The sequence below is a fragment of the Aphelocoma coerulescens genome, chromosome 4 (assembly GCF_041296385.1).
Source record: "Aphelocoma coerulescens isolate FSJ_1873_10779 chromosome 4, UR_Acoe_1.0, whole genome shotgun sequence".
Taxonomy (NCBI): domain Eukaryota; kingdom Metazoa; phylum Chordata; class Aves; order Passeriformes; family Corvidae; genus Aphelocoma; species Aphelocoma coerulescens.
In genome coordinates, this window is record NC_091017.1 from 66146893 (window position 1) to 66169314 (window position 22422).

At 38.0% G+C, this 22422-nt stretch overlaps 1 protein-coding gene across 2 annotated transcripts in view; it reads left to right on the top strand.

The window, feature by feature from the left end:
• SLC2A9 (solute carrier family 2 member 9) overlaps positions 1 to 18138 on the top strand; it is an 89102-nt gene extending 70964 nt beyond the window's left edge. For both annotated transcript variants that reach the window (XM_069014448.1, XM_069014447.1), the window contains 2 exons: positions 4065 to 4192; positions 14489 to 18138. In XM_069014448.1, coding sequence (XP_068870549.1) covers positions 4065 to 4192; positions 14489 to 14746 — 386 coding nt within the window. In that variant the 3' untranslated portion in view covers positions 14747 to 18138. The remainder of the gene's footprint in view (positions 1 to 4064; positions 4193 to 14488) is intronic.
• The last annotated feature ends 4284 nt before the right edge of the window (positions 18139 to 22422 follow it).

Here is a 22422-nt window from a genome sequence, read left to right on the forward strand (position 1 = left end):
GCACAAAATTTCTGTCACCTTTAGAGGTGATTTACCACTGTAATAAATCTCCTGATTTGTATTAAGCATTTATTCTGGTAACAGTCTTATTTCATAAATTATACATATAGCCATAACATGAATTCCCAGTTAGGTACTTGATAAAAACAGAATGTGAAGTTCAGCATTTTCCTTTCTTTCTCATGTTTTCTGTATTCAGATTTTTGCACTGACTCCTGTAACTTCTGCTAAGTAGTATTTATTCATAATTGCTCACTGAACAAAGCGGCAAATATGTGCACTTAATTTTTCCTAAGAAAATGCATTAATACTTGTGCAAATTTAAATATATATTTGAAAATCTATAGCATGGATACCAAAAATATTTTTTCTGTTCTAATGTTCCAATTTCATGCATAAAAGAGTACTGGGTTGAGAGTCTGGATTTTTATCAGCACATGACATTGATTCTATGTGTAACTTGACTAATTACAGAGATAAATGAATAAAGAACACAGATACAGAAGTATTTATGCATGTCTAATTGTGTCATGTGGGTTTAATCTAGTTTCATTAAACAGCTTATTGATATACAAGTCCTGCAGTAAGATGTATGTAGTTTCCAACAGATGTAGGATCCTAACACCTATAACAATCTTTCTTTACTAGGACTGCAGTATGTTAAGAGTTCTTCCATTATGTTCACTGCAATGCTGAAAAGAAAAAACTTTTAGAAATTAGAAATATTATGGAAATTAGAAATTTCCATAACACTGTAATTATGTGATCAATGCATTACCTATTAAAATTCATGTCTGGAAGATACGTTGCTGAAAAACTACTACAGGAAATCCTAATATACGTTTTTTTGTTTTATGATCAGAACTAAAATAAAGCTGTTTCACTGAAAATTGTTTGGAAAGCCTTCCAGGGAAAAAGACAATGCCAGGTTATCCTCCATCAGAAAGATCATCAGGAAGGTTTTCTTGTGAATTATTTCACCCACATTCAGATATGTGTTAAAGTTGCAAAACTCATGACAAAGTATTTAAAGACTATTCCAAAAATACAGTGGTTTTGTTGGATTGCTTTTGGCAGTGGTTTCCAAGCTTCCATGTTTGAACACAGGCTAGTACACACCCATCTGGCCCAGTGATTATATAGGGTACCCTGCAGAGACTGACTCTGAGAAGTGGTTGGTAAGATGCCACAGTGTTGTGATCTCTGCTCAGATCCAACTTACAGTAACCAAAGCATAATAGAGCTTCCTTCAGCCCCAGGCACTCAGATTTGTATCTCAAAGAACAGTTAGATCCAGGAGAAAGGGAGTCCTTGAGCACATCTCTGACACCTTGGAATGGCTGAGGATGGAATCCTGGGGCTATAGGCTCAGCTGATCTCAGGTGCCTTCACTCCCTGTGAATTTAAGGCTTTACAGTTTCCCTTCAGCTCACCCAGAATTCTTTTTCACTTCACTCAGTCGCAGAGTGTGTCCCTCACAGTGGTGTGGCCCTTGGCAGGCATTCACATGTCCTCCTCTTCATCCTCGTAAGGTCAAGTCTGTGCTCTTCCAGGCATGTGGCAACAGACAGCAGTGACCTGACTTCATTGCACTTCTTGTGCCTGACCTGTCTTTCACATAACTCCCGTACCACTTTTCAGGCCCCTTGGTTCCTTCCTATGAGTCTTTTAAGTCATCCCTCTACAGAAGCTGACTTTCTCTGTTTTGTGATGCTGTGGATATGCTTCTGTACATCATAAGAAAGCTGGGAGGTCTGTCTATGCCACCCTTCCCGTTCCTCCACAGAATTCTGTAAAGTTAGTGATAATCAATATGTTCTTAGAAATTAAATTGGAATTTCAAGCAACCTTTTCCAAGATAGTGCCCACGCATTTTTATTTTGATAACGCTTATGCTTTCTGATAGGTTTCTGTCCTTTTGTACTTTTTTTTTGCCTCTGGCTTTTTTCCTCTCTTATACAATGTGTGTTTTTCCAAATGCTGTTTCCAGCAGCATGTTTTATTATACTGATGAAAACAGCAACACCTCTGTAGATTGTCCTACAGCAAAGGCATTACAGAGTAAATGATCATAAATAAGTCATCTTACATGATTTCTTTATTTCCAGTCCTCAGTTCCTCTCTCCAAGGGGTAAGTGTCCTGACAAACTACTGCCTCATATGGCATTTGAGACCCAAACCAGGTGCTGACAGAACAGGTGTTATTGCTGCCATTTGAACCCAAATCTCAAGGGTATGATAGAATGGCCACTGAAAACCGTCAAGCATTGATAGACCCCATATTGCTTGAATTTTGTAAAGTTATGCATGTTTGGATACTTCATGTTCAAACTGCTGCTGGGAGAGGTTACTTTTTTTAGTCACAGAATTCTGATACTACATTTGTCTTGTAGAGAGATACAAAGCTGCAGTTTGGATGGCTTAAACTCTCCATATGTCAGTTTCCTATGTATAAATTAGGAGTAAATAAATTTATTTTCTCTCTGCTTTTTTGGTGTAATTTATACTGGCAGTCTTTGGCACAGAAAGTTCAGTTGAAGGCTTTGCTACCACTTTAGATATGTTCTCACAAAAAGTCACGCTAGCTCATGATGGAGAGTAGCTGTTTGCTGCATCACATTGTCTTTCTTTTATGCACATATTCATGGTTTCTTGCATCTGGAAGAGTGCCTGACAACACAAGTCATCTGCACGTCATGTCATGTGTTTGCAAGTCCCTACCTCACACTGCTCACAGGAGCTCCTGGTGTGTGTGTGTGTGCTTCAGCTCAGGGCCATTGAGCATGAGGGGCTACCTAAGGATGCATCCCTATAATGCACTTAGAGATATATTCATAAATGTCCAGGGGTAAAGGTAGTGCAAAAGATTAGCACATAGATCAAGGAAAGATGTGCAAGGAGAAGACCCAGTGGATGGACAAGCCTTTGGTGGTGTTTTATTAATTTATATATATTTTAGAAGTCGGTTTTGATATAGAGGTTTTTGAAAGTAAATATATGTGTAAATATGATTTTGGTTGTTTACACTAGCTTGTTAAAATGCTTAAAACAGAGGACAGACTTGCATAGTCTTACACAGTATGTGTGTATGTGAGCCTTGACTACAAATCTAAATGGTGAAACAGGTAACACCAGCACACATGAGGACCTAGAAACTGGTAGAAGCAAAATACTGATGTTGCTGATTTTACAGTTCTTCAAACTGTAATGAAATAATTCTGCAAGTAGATACATGTCTAATATGTAACATTAACTGAATTAGTAGCTGACCAGCAAATAAAATCCATATTTTATTCTCTAGAAATAAAAGTATTTCTATTGAAATATCCAATGGGAATGAAGGAAGCCAAAGATCATAAATTGAGACTTTCAACTACTAGACAGCTACTCCCTGGGGGTTACTGTCAGGCCAGCAATATGCCAGTGCTGTACAAAATAGTCTACTGCCTAAGTGGAAGGAAACCTGAGTGACAAATGTGGTTTTCAACTGAGCTTGTTCTTATGGAGGTCAGAGTCCTTGGCTGATGGGAGAAATAGACCTTGCCAGAAGCGTTGCCAATATCTGGTAAGAGAATGTATTAAATAGCATCAATGGCAAGTATACTCATAGGGAAGCAAATTTTTTGTCTTTTTTATTGCTGAAATAAAGTGGGTAATAATTATAAAAAAAATAGGTGTTAGTCTCTTTGGAGCCATCTTTCAGCTATTAAGGCGTAAATGTATTTTGGAGTATATCTGAATTTTCAGAATTTCAAGCATTTTCGTAGAGACAATCATTCTTATTTTTAATAAACAGCCTGTCACATGGTACTCTGGAATCTGTTGTGTGGATTTCCTGCTCTGTTACCTGCTTGCCACCCTGAAAAAGAATGTGAAACAGGAGATATGATGGCATGAAAGAAAGAAGTGTCACTTCTCTAAAATATGATTTTGACAAATCTGTCTCAGGCGGCCCAGCAGAGAGCTGCAGAGCAGTGCTAGTCATGGAGGTGTGTGGCTCACTCATCTCTGCTGATGGGAGGGGGACTTAACCAAAACCACTGTCTTGTTGGACCCTGTTTCAGGTGGGATTCCCTTTGTCCTCACTGGAGAGTTCTTCCAGCAGTCACAGAGGCCGGCCGCATTCATGATAGCTGGGACAGTCAACTGGCTCTCCAACTTCGCAGTGGGACTGCTCTTCCCTTTCATCCAGGTACTCAACACCTTGATAATTGATATGCTGTGATACTGTTGGTATAGAAGGACATATGACATTCAAGAAGAAATTTCAGGTAATAATAAACGTCCTATTACTGAAGCCAATGACATTCCTACCATGTTTGTGATACAGATCAGTTGTGAAACCCACCTGTCTCCTTGCTGGAATGTGTTGGAAAAAACTGGCCTGTAATAGAAAAATTATTGTAACCATGGACAACCCTCAATGGCAAGTTTCCCCCAGGAGTGTTTCAGCTATGCAGGCTGATGGTTTTGTCTGGGTTCACAGTCACTGATGGAGATTGTCCCTGCCACTTTCTTCAGGCATTAGGATTCCCATCATCTGGTTTACCCTATGCTTTGAGAATCTATATTAATCTCATGGGGGAATAGATGCACCTCCCTCCATAAGCTTGGCTGCATGGCTCTTTTTCTTTCAACTTCTGTCAAGTTTTTGTCTTCTTTAGCTGGTTCCTTCTTGCTGCACCTTAATTGCTACATGGATTAATCTGTTCCTGTCCCAGCTTCCCCAGGCTCCCATAAGCTTTGTTTTTATGGATTGCTTGGCTGCACTAGTCACATGGAGGACAGTTTGATCAAGAGCCATCTGAAAACTGGGGTTTACACTTAAAACAAGATAAGTTTATTAAAAAAAAAAAAAATTGTAAAAAGAAAATTAAAAGTTCAACATAGAACAACACTCTCCTGCTCTGATTCCTAAGACCATTTCAACACTATTTGTGTGTTGTTGTATGGCAAAAAGGCTTCAAGTAGCTTCTAATTAAAAAACAAGCTGAGGTTCTTTTCTTGATCATGAACCTCCCCCAGGGATGGTCTGCACTCTCTGGAGCTCAAACTGAAGCTGATTCTTCATCTCAGGGGTTAAAACACAGCTGATAAGTCCCCTGACTGGCCATGTCCAACCTCTTAAAAGAGCCATCCTGCTCCACGGAAAATAGTTTAAGACTGAAGTTCACAACTACAGGACAAAATAAAGAAGTCTTAAGTTTTCATTTTTTAAACACACAGAGGAAAATAATAGGGGCAGAGGAAAGGTACAGGGAGAGTAAACCCTCTAGGCCACTTGGAGGTCCTCACACCCAGGAGAGAGATTTTGGATTGGTCTTCAAATCATTGCTGAGGAAGACATTTGAGTAACAAGCCCTGCTGATATTTGTACCTTCTTGCAACAGAAAATTATTTGATTCTGCAGTACCACATGCCTAATAGTATTTGCAGATACAGTAAAATTATCATACTCTAAGACTTTATATATTTCTTTTTCATTTGACAAGTATAACTGCTTTTACTATATAGTACTATTTAAATTATCTATATGAGGTAGTTTATGGGAGAACTTGAAAGCCTTATAAAGTCTGACCCATGATCTAAGTTTGACACTTAATTTAAAATTTCTTCTCACAGGGATGAATCTTTAGTAGTTTTGATTACTTGGATCACCTTCAAAAGTCAGGATGATTATAAAGTCTGATCTTTCCAAACTCTGTACATTTACTAACATTAACTGCAATTACATTACTTGGTCTTCTTTTCATGCTTACTGAAATTGATGAGTGTTTTCCACCAGTTTCATGGTGAAGGCCTTTACAGCTTAGACACTCTCAGGTGAGATTTTCAAAAGGATGTAGAGACATAATTCCTTTTCCACTGAGGTTGTTAGAACATTTACTGAATGATAGAAAGAATTGGACAATTCCCTTTTGAAAACCAAACCTGGTCCAGGAGGCAGCCCCAACTCATCCAGGAAATTGATACTTCTGTGTGGTTTAATAGCTTTTTCTTCCAGAAGATGGGGAGTGACAGTTTAAGTTGCATTAGACCCTCCCTTCCAGCCCAGCTGGCCAGGCACTTCTGGTTCCACCACCTGCCTCCATGGCAGCTGGGCAGGGACAGAAAAAAAGATCTCAAACCTAGGGGCATTTAATCAGAATATTTTTATTTGTTGTGGTTTGTTTTTTTTTAATTATGCAGAGACATTTAGAGAATAATCCCATTTCTCCAAAATTGCAGTTTCTGCCTCCTGCACAAAATTGGGGATTACCCTGAGCTCTGGTCAGCTGTCAGATCTGAATTCACGCAACCCAGGACACTCCCTACTTGTTCTGCTAATCCTACCTGAGAGATCACCTGCTGAAAACTGTTTAAAAGGACCCTCAGTAAATTCAAATCAAAAGTCAAGCTACATTCTCTAATTTTCCATGTGCATATTAAAGCTTTTTGAGCGATTTAGTATGCATCCATATAAATTTGCTGTAGCCTTGGAGAATTTATCATTACATGTCATAAAAGTATCCTGTTGTGTGATTACAAAATTATCCAGTTTAGTTTTAATGAAGATAAATTATATTTCCATCTTAATGGGGTTATTGGGTTTTTTCTTCTTTCAAAGAAAAGATAAATAAAAAAGAGAAAAAGCTTAGAATTTGCACCTAAAGATGAAAGCAGTGTTACTGAGACTTTGATTTTTAAAGCTTTTTCACAAGATCAAACTAGAACATCTCCTCTTTCCCAAACTTTAACTTTTTTCCTATTTCGGTCAACCTTATTCTCAAAATTCAGTTTATGAGTCACCTCTTTCTTTACAGAAAGACAATATCCTCTTCTTAGCTCATTTTATAAACCTCAACCAGGAAAAAATAGCTTTAAAATATCTTCACAGGATGAATGCATAATCCTGTCTGTGTATTTAAATACTAACTTGATTGCTTGAGAAACAGCAGCCACTTTTTATCCTTGGTGTGCTTCTACAAAATTATCCCAAACATTTGGGAAACAAATCTGGTAACTCTAGAGTTAGTAAAAAAATCAACCAGTAGTTAGTTTTCCACATGTCACTAATTAACTAACTTGAATGACTAGATTTTTGCCCTTCAGCCATCTGTAGATAAATATAATCAAAGAGTGGCTTGAGTCATACATTAAAATGTATGCATGAGATTGAAAAGCTAGTATAAAAATCAATTCTTGACAAATTTTAAAAAAAATTGAATGTGGCTTCTCTTCCACCTCATTACTCATACCTATTTGAGGTGATGAAATGTGAACAGGGACCCAGTAAATCAGAAATTAGAATATATATATATGTGGAAATGGGTGCAATGAGCTGAAGCAGGCACAGGGAACAATAAACCAGCAGAAAAGTATATTATCTAAAAAAAACTATATTATCTAAAGTATAATCTAAATAATGTATAAAATAATAATAAAAGTATAGTCTAAAAGGCTGGAAAACTTCTGGTGCTTTAGAATAGGCTTGTGTTAACGTAATACTCTTAATTAGCAGTAAGTTTGCATGGATAGACTTCAGTAATGAAATGGTGTAGCAGGACCTTAAATTACATGTTATCTAGGAAAAGTTTTTGTTTACTTTTTGTAATGCATTGTGTAAATACAAATAATTATTAAACATTAATAATTAGCAAATACTTTCACAACATGCTATTTTCGTTATATCCTGATGCATTTTTATGTCATATTTTAAGTTGTTCTATTAGATTGCTATGAGGCACTTAAAGTCTATATGGTAAATTAGTATTATACTGTAGGACAACATAACAGATTTCTCCAGAAGTTTTCTGTCATAAAAATTTCTCTTTCTAGAAGACTGTGCAAAGTCTTTTTTTGATGTCAAAGTCACGTTGTATGTTCAGTACATATTCAAGAAATATTTAAATTGCTATGTATTTTATTTTATATTTTTAATTTTCAAGAACAGCTCATCTTCAGGCTTTCCTCCTTATACAAATGTTTCCAGCAGGCAGGGATTTCAAAGGAATACCCAGTTATGATCACAGAAAAGCTGATTTTACTCTTAACTGGGGTTTGACCAAAATAATCTGGTTGGATCTGTGATCCAGATGAAGCTCTGTATCATATGGGATAAAGGTGCTACAAGCCTTGAAGCCTTAGTTTAGATTGCTTACTAGTACAATGCAAAGACTTCTATGTGTGTTTATTTTTCTCCCTTTAGAAACTAATTTATTTGTGCCTGTGAAGTAATACTTCTGGGTCATTATACTTGTTTCTGGAGGGTCTGTTTTAATTCTACTCTATTTCTTCCTTATATTTACACTAGAGATTTTCTTTCTCATGCCTCAAGATTCATTTCTCAGCAAGATTGTCTTTTGGTTGTCCTCATTATTTCCTTACTGTGTAATAGTATCCCTTGACTTTTTCTATTACTCAGCACAAGGATTTCAATGACATAGGTGTGCACAGAAAGTTATTCATAGTTTCCCTCAGCCAAACTATTTTAAGCTTCTTCAAATAAATTGGATGTTTCATGTAATGACAGTGTCCCTGTATTAAGGGAAATGGCTGAAGTTCCCCTCAAAGATGAGAAAATGAAATGTGGGCTATCTGAGGGTTAGATGTGCTTATCTTAATTAGAAGCAATCCACTTCAGGGATACAATATAAGGATCTGTTAAATTTTTATGAGGAGATAGTGAGTGTGTGAGGGTCATGGCTGAAATTGCAGTTCATGTCTAAAAACGTCTCCCTTTTTTACTTAGGAATTCTGTTTCATACATTATACTTTAGTGCTCTGTCCTTCTTCATTGTCCTGCATTTTCAGCAGAACTTTAAATTGTGTCTGGAACAGAAGGGTAAAGGGTAAAGGACACAAGCTCTTATCCATTTGTTTCACTGGGTTATATCAGTTTGAAGCAAAGTGAAGTCAAATGTCTACATGAATAACAGTTTTTCTGCTGATCAATTTTGTAAGACATAGAACCATTATCATTTGACCTCACCACTCAAAAAGCCAGTTTGACCCACATCTCATGATGCTAATCTTCATGGCAACTTCCAAATGCAAGAACCCACTGCTAGTGTCAAGGGTTGTGACTTTGCAAGTTGAGACTTTAGAATCACATTTGGGATTTGCTAGAAAGAGCCAGAAGTTCTATTTTACAAACATTAACGTATTAAGTTTGTTAAATTGATTCAGAATTTCTTCATTTGCTCATTCTTTTTGCTGTATCTGCCCTAGAATATCTAGTTTCCTGTTTCCAGTATCACAGTCCTGCTTAGAATTTAACCTTTGCTACAGGGCGTTTTAAGTAAGTAAACAACCATCATTAAATAACATGTAATGATGTTCCTCTCAACTACTTTTAGATTCCTCCAGACTATGGTGTTCACAGCATGTAAGCTATTATTGTTCTCAGCTAGACTACTTCAAAAGTGGCAAATTGTACACGTTTTCTAATTTAAAACAGAATTCTGATAATTTCAATGATAGGTTTTTTATTTGTTTCAGTTTACTTTTTAGCTTCAAAAAAATGAGCTCTTTTGCTCATTCATTTTGGGTACACAAAGTCATAATGCTAAAAATTAAGTATTCTTTAGTATTTTATTTAAAGGGAGGTGGGGGAAATGCCTGTACATTCTCTCTAATGTGTATAGCTGCCCCTCACTAAAGCTGGGGATATGTTTGTTCACCTCATAGCTTAAGAAAATGTGACAAAGCTGCACCTACTTATTCATACACCTGACTTATGCAGCTCTATCTCATCCTCAAAGTCAGGCCTAATTGCTTGCCATGCCTGGGATCTGTTTTGGGGGAATTGCCTGAGTACTTCAACTTTGATTCTTTTTTGAGGGGATTGCATGCACGTCTTAGGTAAATCACTTCTTGGTTTTCCATTTTTTTTCCACAAATACAAACCATTGATCATCTGCAGAAAAGAGAAGACAAAAATGAGTAATTCAGGATTCAGCTGGCCAGAATTTGCAGAAATGTTGTTTTTCAAATAGCCTCATTAGAAAGCTGGTATGAAAATAGAAGGTGATGCACTTAAAGGTTTATGCTTAACTATTATATATCGTGTATAAAAATAGTCCTCACCAGCCCTGAAAAATCCAAAGTAAATCCTGCTTGAAGAGGTTTTATTAGTCTGCTGACTAAGCAGGTGCTTCCCTCAGGAGATTGCATCAATAAGTGTGTCGGCTGTTCTTTTACCCTCCCCAGTACACTTGAGAGGGCAGGTGACCTTCAGTAACCCCCAGAACGTCTGGCCCTTCAAGGATCCTCACCTGTGTATCTGCCCTTGGCTCTGAATGGATATCTATCAAGACGCAGCACTGTTATTATTCAGGAAACCACCTGAAACTCTGCTCAACTTTGAACCTTGGATGTCCCTGCAGGAGGTTATGCTTAAGGAAATGCTAAGGGAAAACAGCTGTGAAGCACGGACTGCTGTAGTGCTTTGCTCTGACTTCCTGCTGACCTTTGGGTTTCTAACCATGCACCTAAAAGCCTGGCTTCAGGTATTGCTAAGGGAACCTTTTCCTAGCTCTGGCAAGCCTGACTGATGTTGGGGGTGGGGAAGCAGCTTTGTGAAGGTGGCAGTGTGTTCTGACCCTGAGCAGTATGTGCAGGCAGTGTGAAGAGGCCAGCATCAGTGGATGTGTCAGTGGGATGTGGATGGGGCTGGCTTGGTGCTTCCTGCATGGCCAGGATTGCTGCTGCTGCTTGAAGCAGAGTGTGAGTCAGTAACCTGCCCTTACATGAGAAAACAAAGAACTACAGAAACCACATACTTTCCTTGAATTTTTTCTCTATTTACTTAGAACTTCCATTCAGAATTGACTTGCTTTTACTTCTTCTCCTGATGTTCCTTTCCTCTTTCAGCTGCCCCTTCCAGCTGTTCAGAGGTGGTGTATTTTGATAAGGAGTCAAGCTACTCTTCCGGTGGATACAAGTATTCAAGTTTTTGAACACAGGCTTCTTTCCCATGTAGTAGGTCACAAAGAATATAAAAAATATTTGCCTTTTCAATTTTATCATATATGGTGTTATTATTCTTGTATCATTGACAATGTACATAACCCTGAACAATCTTGAGGCCATCCATGTTTGTTGGCCCAAATACCCAGAGTTGCAGAGAATCTGTGCTGTGTCACCAAAGACTTTATTTGAAGTTCTTCCTCAGCTTTTTACTCCCACCCCTGCCTAAGAGAAGCAATACTCTGGGGTTTTACTTCTAGAGTTAGCAGCAGCAGGCTCATCTCTAGCAAGTTGGAAAGAATAAAACAACAAAGAACAATTAGCTAGGGATTAGCTAGGAGACTATGGTGGTTACAGATAGTAATAGTAAGTGAGGGATACAAGTTTCATGGACATAATATGAAAAATACCCAATATAAGGAAAAGAAAGTACAGTAATCTTGTGGAAAAAAGACAGATCCAGTTTCCTGACAGATCTATCAGTACCTTTTCTGTAGTAGCCATTGTTCAATAGCTCAGCCTTTACTGGTTTTCCATCGCATTATCTCACCTTCTAGATCCCCTGATGGGCACGTCAGATACATTTTGGCCAATCTATTGCTTGTTCCGCCTCTCAGATCTTTCCTCCAGCACCAGGCAATTCAAAAGACATCAGAAACAGATAAAAATGATTTAAACATCTAGGCTGAACTGTATCCCACCCATGTCCCACTAAAGGTTTTTATTGAGTTGGGATTTGTGACTTAACATTTTCCTCCCCCTTTATGCTGTATTTCTGTCCTACATCCTTTATCAGTGTACAGTGCAGGTTGAAGGTTTCATGCTTATAATGAGTAATTTAATTAACATGTGATGTTCTTCAGTGCCAAATGCAAATTTGGGTGATATGAATTGAACTCTGGATGAGTTACAAAAGGTTTATGAATGAGTGGTTTTCTTCCCCGTGAGTGTAAAATAATAACCAGCTTTAAGGAAATATTATGACTGAAGAATGGCTGGTGACAAAAGGGCTTTTTGTGGTCACCCTGCAGTGTTCTTATCTGCGAATTATGGGCCTGTGGGACAAATCCTGCAGGGCACAAGTGCAGCCTTATATAAGCCCTACAAAACCCACTTGTAGGATTTATAAAAAAATTTAATTTTTAGTTTATTCTCTCTGAAACTTCAGTTGAAGGTCTTTGAGGGCTACTTCTTAAGGGATTGCAGAAATTAAGAAGAGTACAATTATTAACAATAAATATAAAATACATTATGTAAAATAATTGCAAATAAAAGATGCACTCATGAGTGTTTAGTTCAATTAGAACAGATTTACAGAAACACGAGTCAAAGATAATAAGCACTAATTTATTTAGCTCATGGATAGCAAGGAAATAAAGAGGAATAAGAAAGGTGGGACAAAAGTTGTGGGTGCACCACCAAGAAATATAGGTAACTTATTACATTTGGTTGCCAGGTTTATTCATATGAAGCATTAATGGTTCTTTTTAATCCTGGAGAGTATTTAATTCAGTAAAATTTAAAAAAAAATATGAAAAACATGATTCTGGATTGAAACTCTGCCATTCAGCTGAACAACAATTACAAATGCAGAAGATCCAGATGTAAAATTTAAATTCTTAGCATGACAGGATGATTTATGAGGCACTGCAACATCATTTTCTCCTGTCTACTATATCCGCTGGTTTCTGCCTCTGTATAAGCTTAGAAGTTCTATCTGTTCCACGCTGGAATATTTCCGCCCCGCATCACCCATGCTGTTTGACTTGTGATTGTCAGGTTGCTCAGGACTTCATGCTTCTAGGATTTAATGAAAAAACATTGGTGCTCTCTGGAGTCCATCAACAATATTAGAGAATGCACTTGCCAGCTTTTCCTATTACAGGCAGGATTTGAAGCACTGAACTAGGTAATGAATTATCCTCAGAAACAGAGAACACTGTAAATAGGCAGGCTGGCAGTCAGCCATGGTATTAAAAAGCAGCTGCAGAAAAGGGTTTTTTCCATTTTTTCTTTCTAGTTCCACACAGGAATTGATGTTCTTCTTGCACACCATGCATGATGTATAATGACCAAGTGAAACATAAAAATAGTTCTAGGAATTGCATACACCTTGAGCACTCAAAGCAGGGACTTAAACCAGCCTGCAGTGTAGGACTGGTGTGACGAACGATGATGAGAGTGTACTACAAAAATGTGCAAAATCAGGGTTGCAGCATTGTCTGGTTCTGTCTTACTTCAGTTACATACCCTTAACAGCATCTATAAATACATATGTTTAGGAAGGCAGGTCTGCTTCCTCTGCCCTGAGTGGTTTTCCCTGGGGTAACCTCAGCCTTGCAGAACCTGAGGTGGTGTGTGAGGAGTCTGGCTCTCCTTGGGTTTGCTGTTCACGACTTCACACAAGGCACCACAGGAAGGTCGCCTTATTTTTGGAGTTGGAAATACACTTTCTGGTTTAATTTAGCCTTGTTAATAAAAGAAAGTCCAAAAATTTGGGTTCATTGGATGTTTGAGAGTGTAAATCAATAGAGGAGGAAGGGAGGTTTCCTCAAAGGTTCCAAGTGGCTTGCCTGGAGCCATAATGTCAAAGCTCTTCAAAGTTCAATAAAAGCGCAGATGGCAATATTGTAATTATCAAATGGTTTTTCACAACTGTACTGTTGAAAGGTAACCAATAGCTGTAAAATTATCTAATAATCACCAGGCAAGAAATACTTACATTTCAGTGAAGTACAACTCCTGCAGGCTGGTTGGAGCCTTTTTAATCAATTTATAAACAAACTTCTTTAAATATACTCTTTTTATATTTGCAATGAAGTAAAATCCATAACATTCAAGTATGGTCTGTACTTTGCATTCCCTTAACTAACTCTTATATTTTCTAGCATAAAAAGAAATGCATTTTATGGATTTTTTTCTCCTGCTGTGAACTCCCATAACCATATGAGTGATAACAAATGTGTACCATTTGGGTTTTTTCCTCATTTATTTTGCAAATCTTGAAGACTCTAACTGCTGTGATGAAGGCACCCCTGGGTATGGCAGTTTTTCCATGGGTTGTGTAGAGGTGTACAGCCCTGCTAAAGCATGCCTCAGTTTCTGTACCTTGGAGCTGGGAGGTGGTGGGTAGAACAGCCCAGTGAAACATCTGCCTGGTTTCCAGAAACCCCAGGCAGTCAGCACAGTGCAGGCTCAGTGCAGGCTCAGTCAGCACAGTGCAGGAGCCCTGCTGCCACCTGCTCTCCCCAAGCTGCCTCAGCTCAGTCTGGTGTCTCCAGCACTGCCCAGATTGCAGCTCTGCACCTTTGCCAGGAGCCTGCTTTGCTGTCGACAGGCCACAGGCAGTGTTGGAAGAACCAAAATTCATGCATTTTTATGAACTTCTCAGCACTCTGACTAGCAATGAGTGCCAGCATGTACTGTACTTGGTTAAAAATTGCTCCATACACCCTGTTTTTCCTTTCAAATAATTCCTGCCTTTCTTCTGAATTTTTTCTCTTTTGTAATGACCATCTCCTCTGTTTTCTATTCACAGGCTGGTTTACAGACCTACTGCTTCCTAGTGTTTGCTGGCATCTGCTTTGCAGGAGCAACCTACCTGTTTTTTATCCTGCCTGAAACAAAAAATAAGACATTTCATGAGATCAGCCAAGCATTTGCCAAAAGGAATAAAGTAACTTTAGAAATGCAAGAGATGAAGCACTACCCGGGGGAGAAGAAATCAAGTGAAGAGCAAGACTCAAACTTCACATCTTCAGTTGACAATGGGGAAACCAAAAAAGGGATTGTGTAAACCCAGGATGCTCGTTCAGGGGATGGGGAAAGCGTGCTCTTTTCATTTATAGCAGCGCACAACATGTATATTTTATGACATCATGAACTGCTTCCCTCTTGAAAATGTTTTAAGTGAGTATGGGTGAACTCATGAGCAAGTGGGGTAATGGTTGAGACAATGAGGGGTGGGAGGAGTGGCAACTGATAAAATAGATGAGATGGAGCTTCCTTGGCACCTGTGAAGCATGTGCTGTGGTGAATGGGGTGGGGAATATAGACTTAGAGAAATGAAGTGGCAGTGAGGAGCCAGGGTTGTGAGTAGCAGCTGGCTAAGCACCCCTATGTGCTCACAGGGAGGTGTTCATCCTCTCTCCATGAGGAGGAGGAGGCAGGGAAAAGGGAAGAGATCTCAGTGGGGGTGTGCTGAGAAGCAAACCTGAAATGGCACCAGAATGTATTTCTCCACATTTCCCAAGATGTCCTTCAAGCTGCCCGTGAGGACTGAGATGACTCTCCCCTGACCTCCTGTTCCCTTTCCAGCTATTCTGGCTTTCAGTTGCACTGTTTGGATATCTCCCACCTTCCCACAAATGGGCAGCTCTGGGTTTCCTTGTCTCACTTGCAAATCCTGACTCACTAGTAATAGAGTTGTCTCTAGCTTCTGGGTTTGCTGGCACTGCATTTCTCTGGAGATACATATTTATATAATTTTATTTTTTAAGAATGAACTTAGAAGCTTTAATATGAAAAGAAAACTAAACCTCATGTTGAAATGAGAGAACTCTGATGGTATATGTAGGGTATACTATTAAAATAAAAATTCAAACAATTAATTGTTCCAAGGGCTGGGATTTTTTAATTTTTTTGTTTGTTTATTGCTTTTCTTTTCAAATTCCTTTCAAAACAAGTCTTAGGAGCCCAAATTTCCCTGAGACCTGATAACTGTTAGTTCTTAACTCTCAGATCTCTGCATAGGAATTTGGGTGCCTATTTCTTGCTTAAACCTTAATTTTTATTTTGGCATTAGATTCTGAAGCACCAGGCCTAGTTCACATTAATAAGTCTCTAAGCAGTCTAAAGCTTTATAAAAGTGTTTGATTTCTTGAGAGGAAGACTCAGCAGGCTCTCAGTGGTTCGGCGAACAATTCACGGGATTTTTTTTTTTTAATGAACATCATCTTTACAGTTTGTAATTTTGATAACAGTTTTTCTTGATCCCTCTAGGTACCTGGATGCTGAGGGGTAATAAGAACTTTTAAGTTAAATATCTGTTTTATAAGAAAATCAGTAAGTTTAGAGCTGCTCTCAGGAGAAAGACACAAGAAGAAAGTGCAGCATGTAGGTAGAGTAAACTGCTTCCACAAGTTATATTTACTGATCTAGAAATTCATGCATTTGGAGCATTTCTTGTGAGAAAATTTACATATGTATTCATATATGTATGCATATGTGAATATATATATATTCCAAGTATAGATATATATTAATATTCAATGGCTTAACATTAGTGGCTTTAAGGTGAAAGAGGGTAGATAGAGATTGGATATTAGGAAGAAATTTTTTACTGTGAAGGTGGTGAGGCACAGAAACAGGTTGCCAAGAGAAGCTGTGGCTGCCCCATCCCTGGAATTGTTCAAGTCCAGATTGGATAGGACTTTGAGCAACGTGGTCTACTGAAAGGTGTCCTTGCCCATGGTGGGGGATTGGAACAAGATGAACTTTAAGGTGCCTTCTAATCCAGGCTATTCTTAATTCTGTGATGTGTATTCATATATATACACACGCGATGGATAATTATTTTCCAGTATCTGGGCGGGGGGGTGTTTGCATTTCTCCAAGTGATAAGCTGGTTTTTGTTTTGTTCTACATTGTAAATTAAAATCAGAGATCCTAATGTTCAGCTGTTACTACTAATTTATGTATATGGTTTTATACTGTGATTTATTTGTATGTGGCATATTTACTGCAGATATTGTAAGCTGACCTAATAGAGCAATTTCACTACTAGCTAATAGATAAAAAATTGATGGGTGCTTTTATGCTGGAATTTATGCTTTTTTTACTGAGATAGAGTACAGCAGTAAGAAAATGAAATACATATGAGAAAGAGAATTAAGAATGAAAAATTAAAATTTATGGGTTTGGTGCTACTATTAAGAAAGAGAGTGAAGCAGGATTGCACCGACAGTCGTAAATGGAAGCTAATCAAATACTGTGGAGAAAACTGAAGAAAAATGCTATTTTAATAAGTGATTACTTGTAAAATTATATATGTAGTAAATGAAAATATTACTTTTTAGTGCCTTTAGTTCCCTATTCCATGTGTTACATGAGGCTTGTTGAGTGATTGGCTATGTAAACCACGAGTGTAAATGCTAGCCCTCCAGACAATTTTAAGAAAAATTTCTTCTTTTTTGCCTGCAGGGCAAGACTGGCAAATTCAGACCCCTTCATTGAGACTGGGAATTACCTTACTTTGTATTTAGGGCTACTAACATGGTATGATGAGATCTGCTTTGAGCCAAGGTGACAAGATTGGAAACCAATATTATTAGAATGAGGAGAATTCAGCATTTAGTGCTTTTCATTAATGTACATTATTGACACAGTTGAAAATGTCACCATTGGATAACTTCGATTAAACATCATGCTGACCTAATAAAGCATTTGTATCAGAAGTTAGGACTTCTGCAACAAAATAAAATCATCTTACAGCTGCCTACAGTTGCATTTGGAGCCCGGCTCTGAATGCATGGGTAGGGGTGGCTTGATAGAATTTCCTATCACAGCTCAGGGGGCTTGTACAGCGTTAACAGCAAGGGGCCATGTTTTCACTTCTGCAATCTCATTTGCCCACCTCTTGTCCTACCTGAGATGGGCACACACTTTCTGTGTGGCTGCAAAGAGCTGCTACAGACTGGGTTTGCTGTGGGACAGAGGTTCCATATCTCACCAGATTTTTATTGCCATCCATGTTAAAAGCAATTCCAGGCCAAGCTAGTGCTTTGTTCTGGCCAGGGAAGTGTCCTCTGCCTTGGGCTGTGGGAGTTTCAGACGTGCCAGTACTTCATTAACTTTGTCATCTCTGACCCTAATGAGAGTTTTGTGTTGTCCTTGAAGTTGTTCCATAAAGTTTTTTCCATTGTTACGCTGCTATAGTTTCTCCAGCCATGAGAGGACAAAATGGAAGATATCCCAAAGTTGTCATTTTATTTTTCTTTTTGAATGTATCAAATTGTCTATAGCCTGTGTGTTTGTCAGCAAGTGTTGTGTGGTGCCACGTTCCCTTTTCCTGTCTGACATGGGGGTGAGGTACTGTGAGGTGGTGTTTGTATGGGTACCACAAGTCTGTGTGATCAACTATATCTGTGCACAGTGATTGCAAAATAAACCTTTGGAATAAAATTTAAATGATGTAAGTTTTGTTCTGGGTAAATCTGAACCTCCACACCTGCATGTTTCAGTTCCCTGGGGTTTTGTATGTCCCAGTACAAGACTGTTCAATCCTACATCTGGATGGCCCAAGTCATTGTGAACTCTGCAGTTGGGTGGTAGGGATTTATGGGAATAAAATGGTCCCTGAAATTGTATACATTTTTAAGCATTATTTATATTTTGCTTCTCAAATTAGATTCCACACTTCATTCTTTCATATGTTTATACTGGGCTTTAGAAATAAAAACACAGATAAATAACAGTGTGAGGAAAATTATTAAAACTGGATAATGGTAGTAATAACTGTTAATGAGAATTGTTGAAACTGGTGAGGTTTTTTGCAGAAAATTGTCATTTGCAAAGGATGAGTCTGAGTTGCTACAGCTCTACTTTCTGATGAGAAATTCAGTCAAGTGACTATTTCTGCTACAAGGATATGCAAAAATGTTGAATTTCCTACTTCAGGTTTTGAAGCCAATTTTCACTCCACAAGTATCTGCTTTCTAGTGGGGGAAGATATGAGTAATAATCCATATGGGATAATTTTCATCTTCAGAGTAAAGTTTTTTTTAAAAAGTAAGGAATATCCACTCCAACACCAATGCTGAAATTTGCTTTCTGTCATTTGACTATTTTTATGTGCTTTTCCTTACAGACATCACCACATAAACTATTGGAGCTCACATCACCTCACACAGCAGGAAGAACAAATCCAAGAAAAGCATTCTTAGGAAATGCCTGTGGACATTTTCTTTCAGTCTAACTTCAGTAAACAGAGTTCAGATAAGATCTAAAAGCCTGAAATGCATAGACCCAAACTGCAGCAGGTTTGTTAATGTAAATATTCAAGCAGTTGAAACATTCAGGTTTGAGTCCATACTTAATTCTCTCTGCAAGTGATTTTAATTGAAAGTGAGCTCTGTGGAAAGGTGAATTTCATGGCAAACACTTGGTAGTTGGACTCCTAATCAAGTTATCACAGCTCAGTAAGCAATCATGCATAACCTGAGTCACTAGAGCCCTCTTCCTTGCAGGCTAAGCTGCATTAACCCTGCTTTTTCCATGACCTAAGAGAAACACAGGCAGTGGATAATCAAGCTGTTTCTTGAGATGTTCCTCCTAAAGCTTCACTACAGTTGAACTCTTTTAAGTTTGCATTTTGAGTTAAAAAAAAAAAAAAAAAGGTACAGAAGAAGAGCTTTCAGGAGACATTTACACAGGAGTAGTGAATTCAAGATGAATCTTCTCCATTGGTATAAATGTACCCAAGAAGACATGGTATGCACACAGGAGTTGTAAGCTTGGGAAACCCAGCACATTTTTATCTTCTTTAGATAGTAAACCAGTGGCTTATTTTATCAGTCTAGGTAAATAATGGTACTATTCAGATGCTGCAAAAGCACTGATATGAAGCTTTTCTTCTGAGTTTGGGAGCAGGGGGTTGGTTGGTTGGTTGGTTGGTTGGTTGAAGATTTGTTGGAGGTTTTTTTAAGAGAACATTAGTAGTCTGGCTCAAACACCAAAGCAGAGTACCAAGAACGAGACTGCTGGAGTTGTTGGTTGTCTTAAGATTTTTCCCAAATGTAAAAACCCAAATACAACTCTGTCAGACCCTTGAAACACAATCCATTAGGAGCGTGACCTTGCAAATATAGGAGATAATTTGTCTGCTGCTGTGTAAGCTGCATTCAGAGACATTGATTTTTGTTTCATTTTCTCTTGGTTCTCTCAGTTAAAAAAGTCAGTAAAGCTAAATACAATGCTCACCTCTAGATTTGTTCCATCTTTTTTTTCTGATTTGTTCCACCCAATTATATAAAAATTTTTACAGTTCACATTTGAAAATCAGAAAGCAATAGTCACTTAGGAAAAGCAAACATGCCAAGATTACATAAGTGATAAATACAATTTTCTCTACATACTGACATTTTCAAAGATGAATTCAAGAGTTAATCCCTTAAACCCAAATTTCATATAATTTCATCTCTTTGAATTAAACTCTACTGTCTAAGTATATGCATATGTGTATATATAAAGTGACTTTTATGCTATCCCATGAAAAAAGTTCAGCACCTTTAATTCTTACACATAAAATAAATTGGACCATTTGGATATTATAACCAGTTGTGAATTGGACAGGTCAGACACACTGGGATTCAAACACCTGCGTTAACAAACTTAGCTAAAGTTTGCATCATTTTAGGTTGGGAAAAGTTGTCTTGTAAGGCTGTCTCCTTTGGCCTTAGATTTTTCATTTTCCACTTTTCTAAACTGCCAGGTAGAGACTACTATGCTAATTTGCTTAAATTTATTTTGAGGCATCAAAGGAAAACATCAAAACTCTTTTCATCCAACTAGAGAACAATTTGTATTGAAGACCCTCAAGAAGCAGAGGTATTAGCATAGTGCTCAGGCTGGGCCAAGCTAAATATACTCTGCCAGGATCTAGTGATGCATTTTGTACACCAGAATCTCTCAGCCTTTCAGTGGGGAGCCTTTCTTTTCCATCCTCTATCCCCACCTTCCCCTGACATGGGCTGTGCTTTGCCTCTTGTGCTGGCATGCTCCAGGATGAGGTGTGCCAGCAAATCTTTAGAAACAGCATTTTCATTGACTGAGAAGTGAAAGAGTCTCAAGAGGCAGAAAGGAGGGGGGGGTCACCTCTCAGTGGGATGAAAGGGTGGCACTATCCAGCCATGGCTCTCTTGCAGACTGATACAGCTGCACTTTTAAACTTCTTTTATAGGCTTTAGAGAGGCCATGAGCAATGAAACCAACAAAGAAGGTGGAAGAAACTCAGAGTTTGTGACTGAGCAGCTGCTGACAGATGAAATCTGTGTCTGAGAAATCATCCGAGTCGTTTAGACATTGCTGCTGTTGATTTAATTAGTATAGAACGTAGGTAGGCATCTGAAGTGTCACTCTGAGACAACGGTAAAAACACTGCCCATTTTGCAATAATAATCAAAGAAAACAAAAGGCCAAAGAGATAACAGTGGACATCACAAGAAAAATCTAATATTACTAATTATTCTTAACTGATATTCCATTAGAAAACTTAAACATGGCCAAGAAAAACAGGATGCAAGACAGATGGCTTATTTTTCAGTACATGACACCTATTCAATCAGCAATTAAAAATTAATTTAAAAGTAATAGAAAAGTTCAGAAATGCATAACCAAAGCTGTATATTTCATTAGCACAAATTAAAATTAACGAATTTTTATGGGAATAGATATTTAAATTTGTGATAACTTTCATATTTAGGTTAAGCACCAGAAATAAAAGCTATAGCTAATAAGAGCTAATAAGAAATTTCTCTAAGGAGCTGAGTTGCCCATAACTGGCCATTAGATCACACTTTCACCTTCTTTTGAGATGTACAGATAAATTATGGACACAGGCTGATGCTTTTCTGGATCATTGCTCAGACATGCTCTCAAAATTCTTACAAGTTGCAGTGAGCACTATTTCCTGACCCAGAGTCAAATAGAAGTGGGGAAACTCCAGCACTACCTGATAAATAAATACATAAATAAATACATAAATAAATAAGACTTGAGGAAGGTGGGGACAGTGGAGGGAAAAGAAGGGAGGGATGGCAATGGACCCCCCCACTGAAAGGCTGAGAGATTCTGGTGTACAAAATGCATCACTAGATCCTGGCAGAGTATATTTAGCTTGGCCCAGCCTGAGCACTATGCTAACACATCTGCTTCTTGAGGGTCTTCAATACAAATTGTTCTCTAGTTGGATGAAAAGAGTTTTGATGTTTTCCTTTGATGCCTCAAAATAAATTTAAGCAAATTAGTATATAGGTCTCACATTGTTTCAAAAAAAAAACCCAAAACCCAAGCCCTAAGTTGTTTCTATACAAGGGAGTTTTCCGATTAAATTTGAAACATTGTGCCTAGCAATAACCATTGGGAAATTGTGGGCTGAATTTTTTAGTTCTTTTAAAAGCTTTGCTACATTTTATTAACTCAGTTTTTCACAGTTGTTATTTGGTAGAAGTTTCAGCCTCTTCTCATTGTTCACAGCCCTGGTTAATAAGCATGAGAAATGAATGTTAGTAAGACAGAAAAAAACCTGTAACAATTCAACGATAGTAGGAGCATTCTGGCAAGCTTGTGTGCTTGCTATGAACCAGAACAGCTGGCTCTGATTATTTAAAATCCTAAAAATGTAATCAGTAAGTTTTCTAAATATTCTCAGACTATTTACTGAATGGGGTCAACTTTGTACTCCAAAGTACTGAC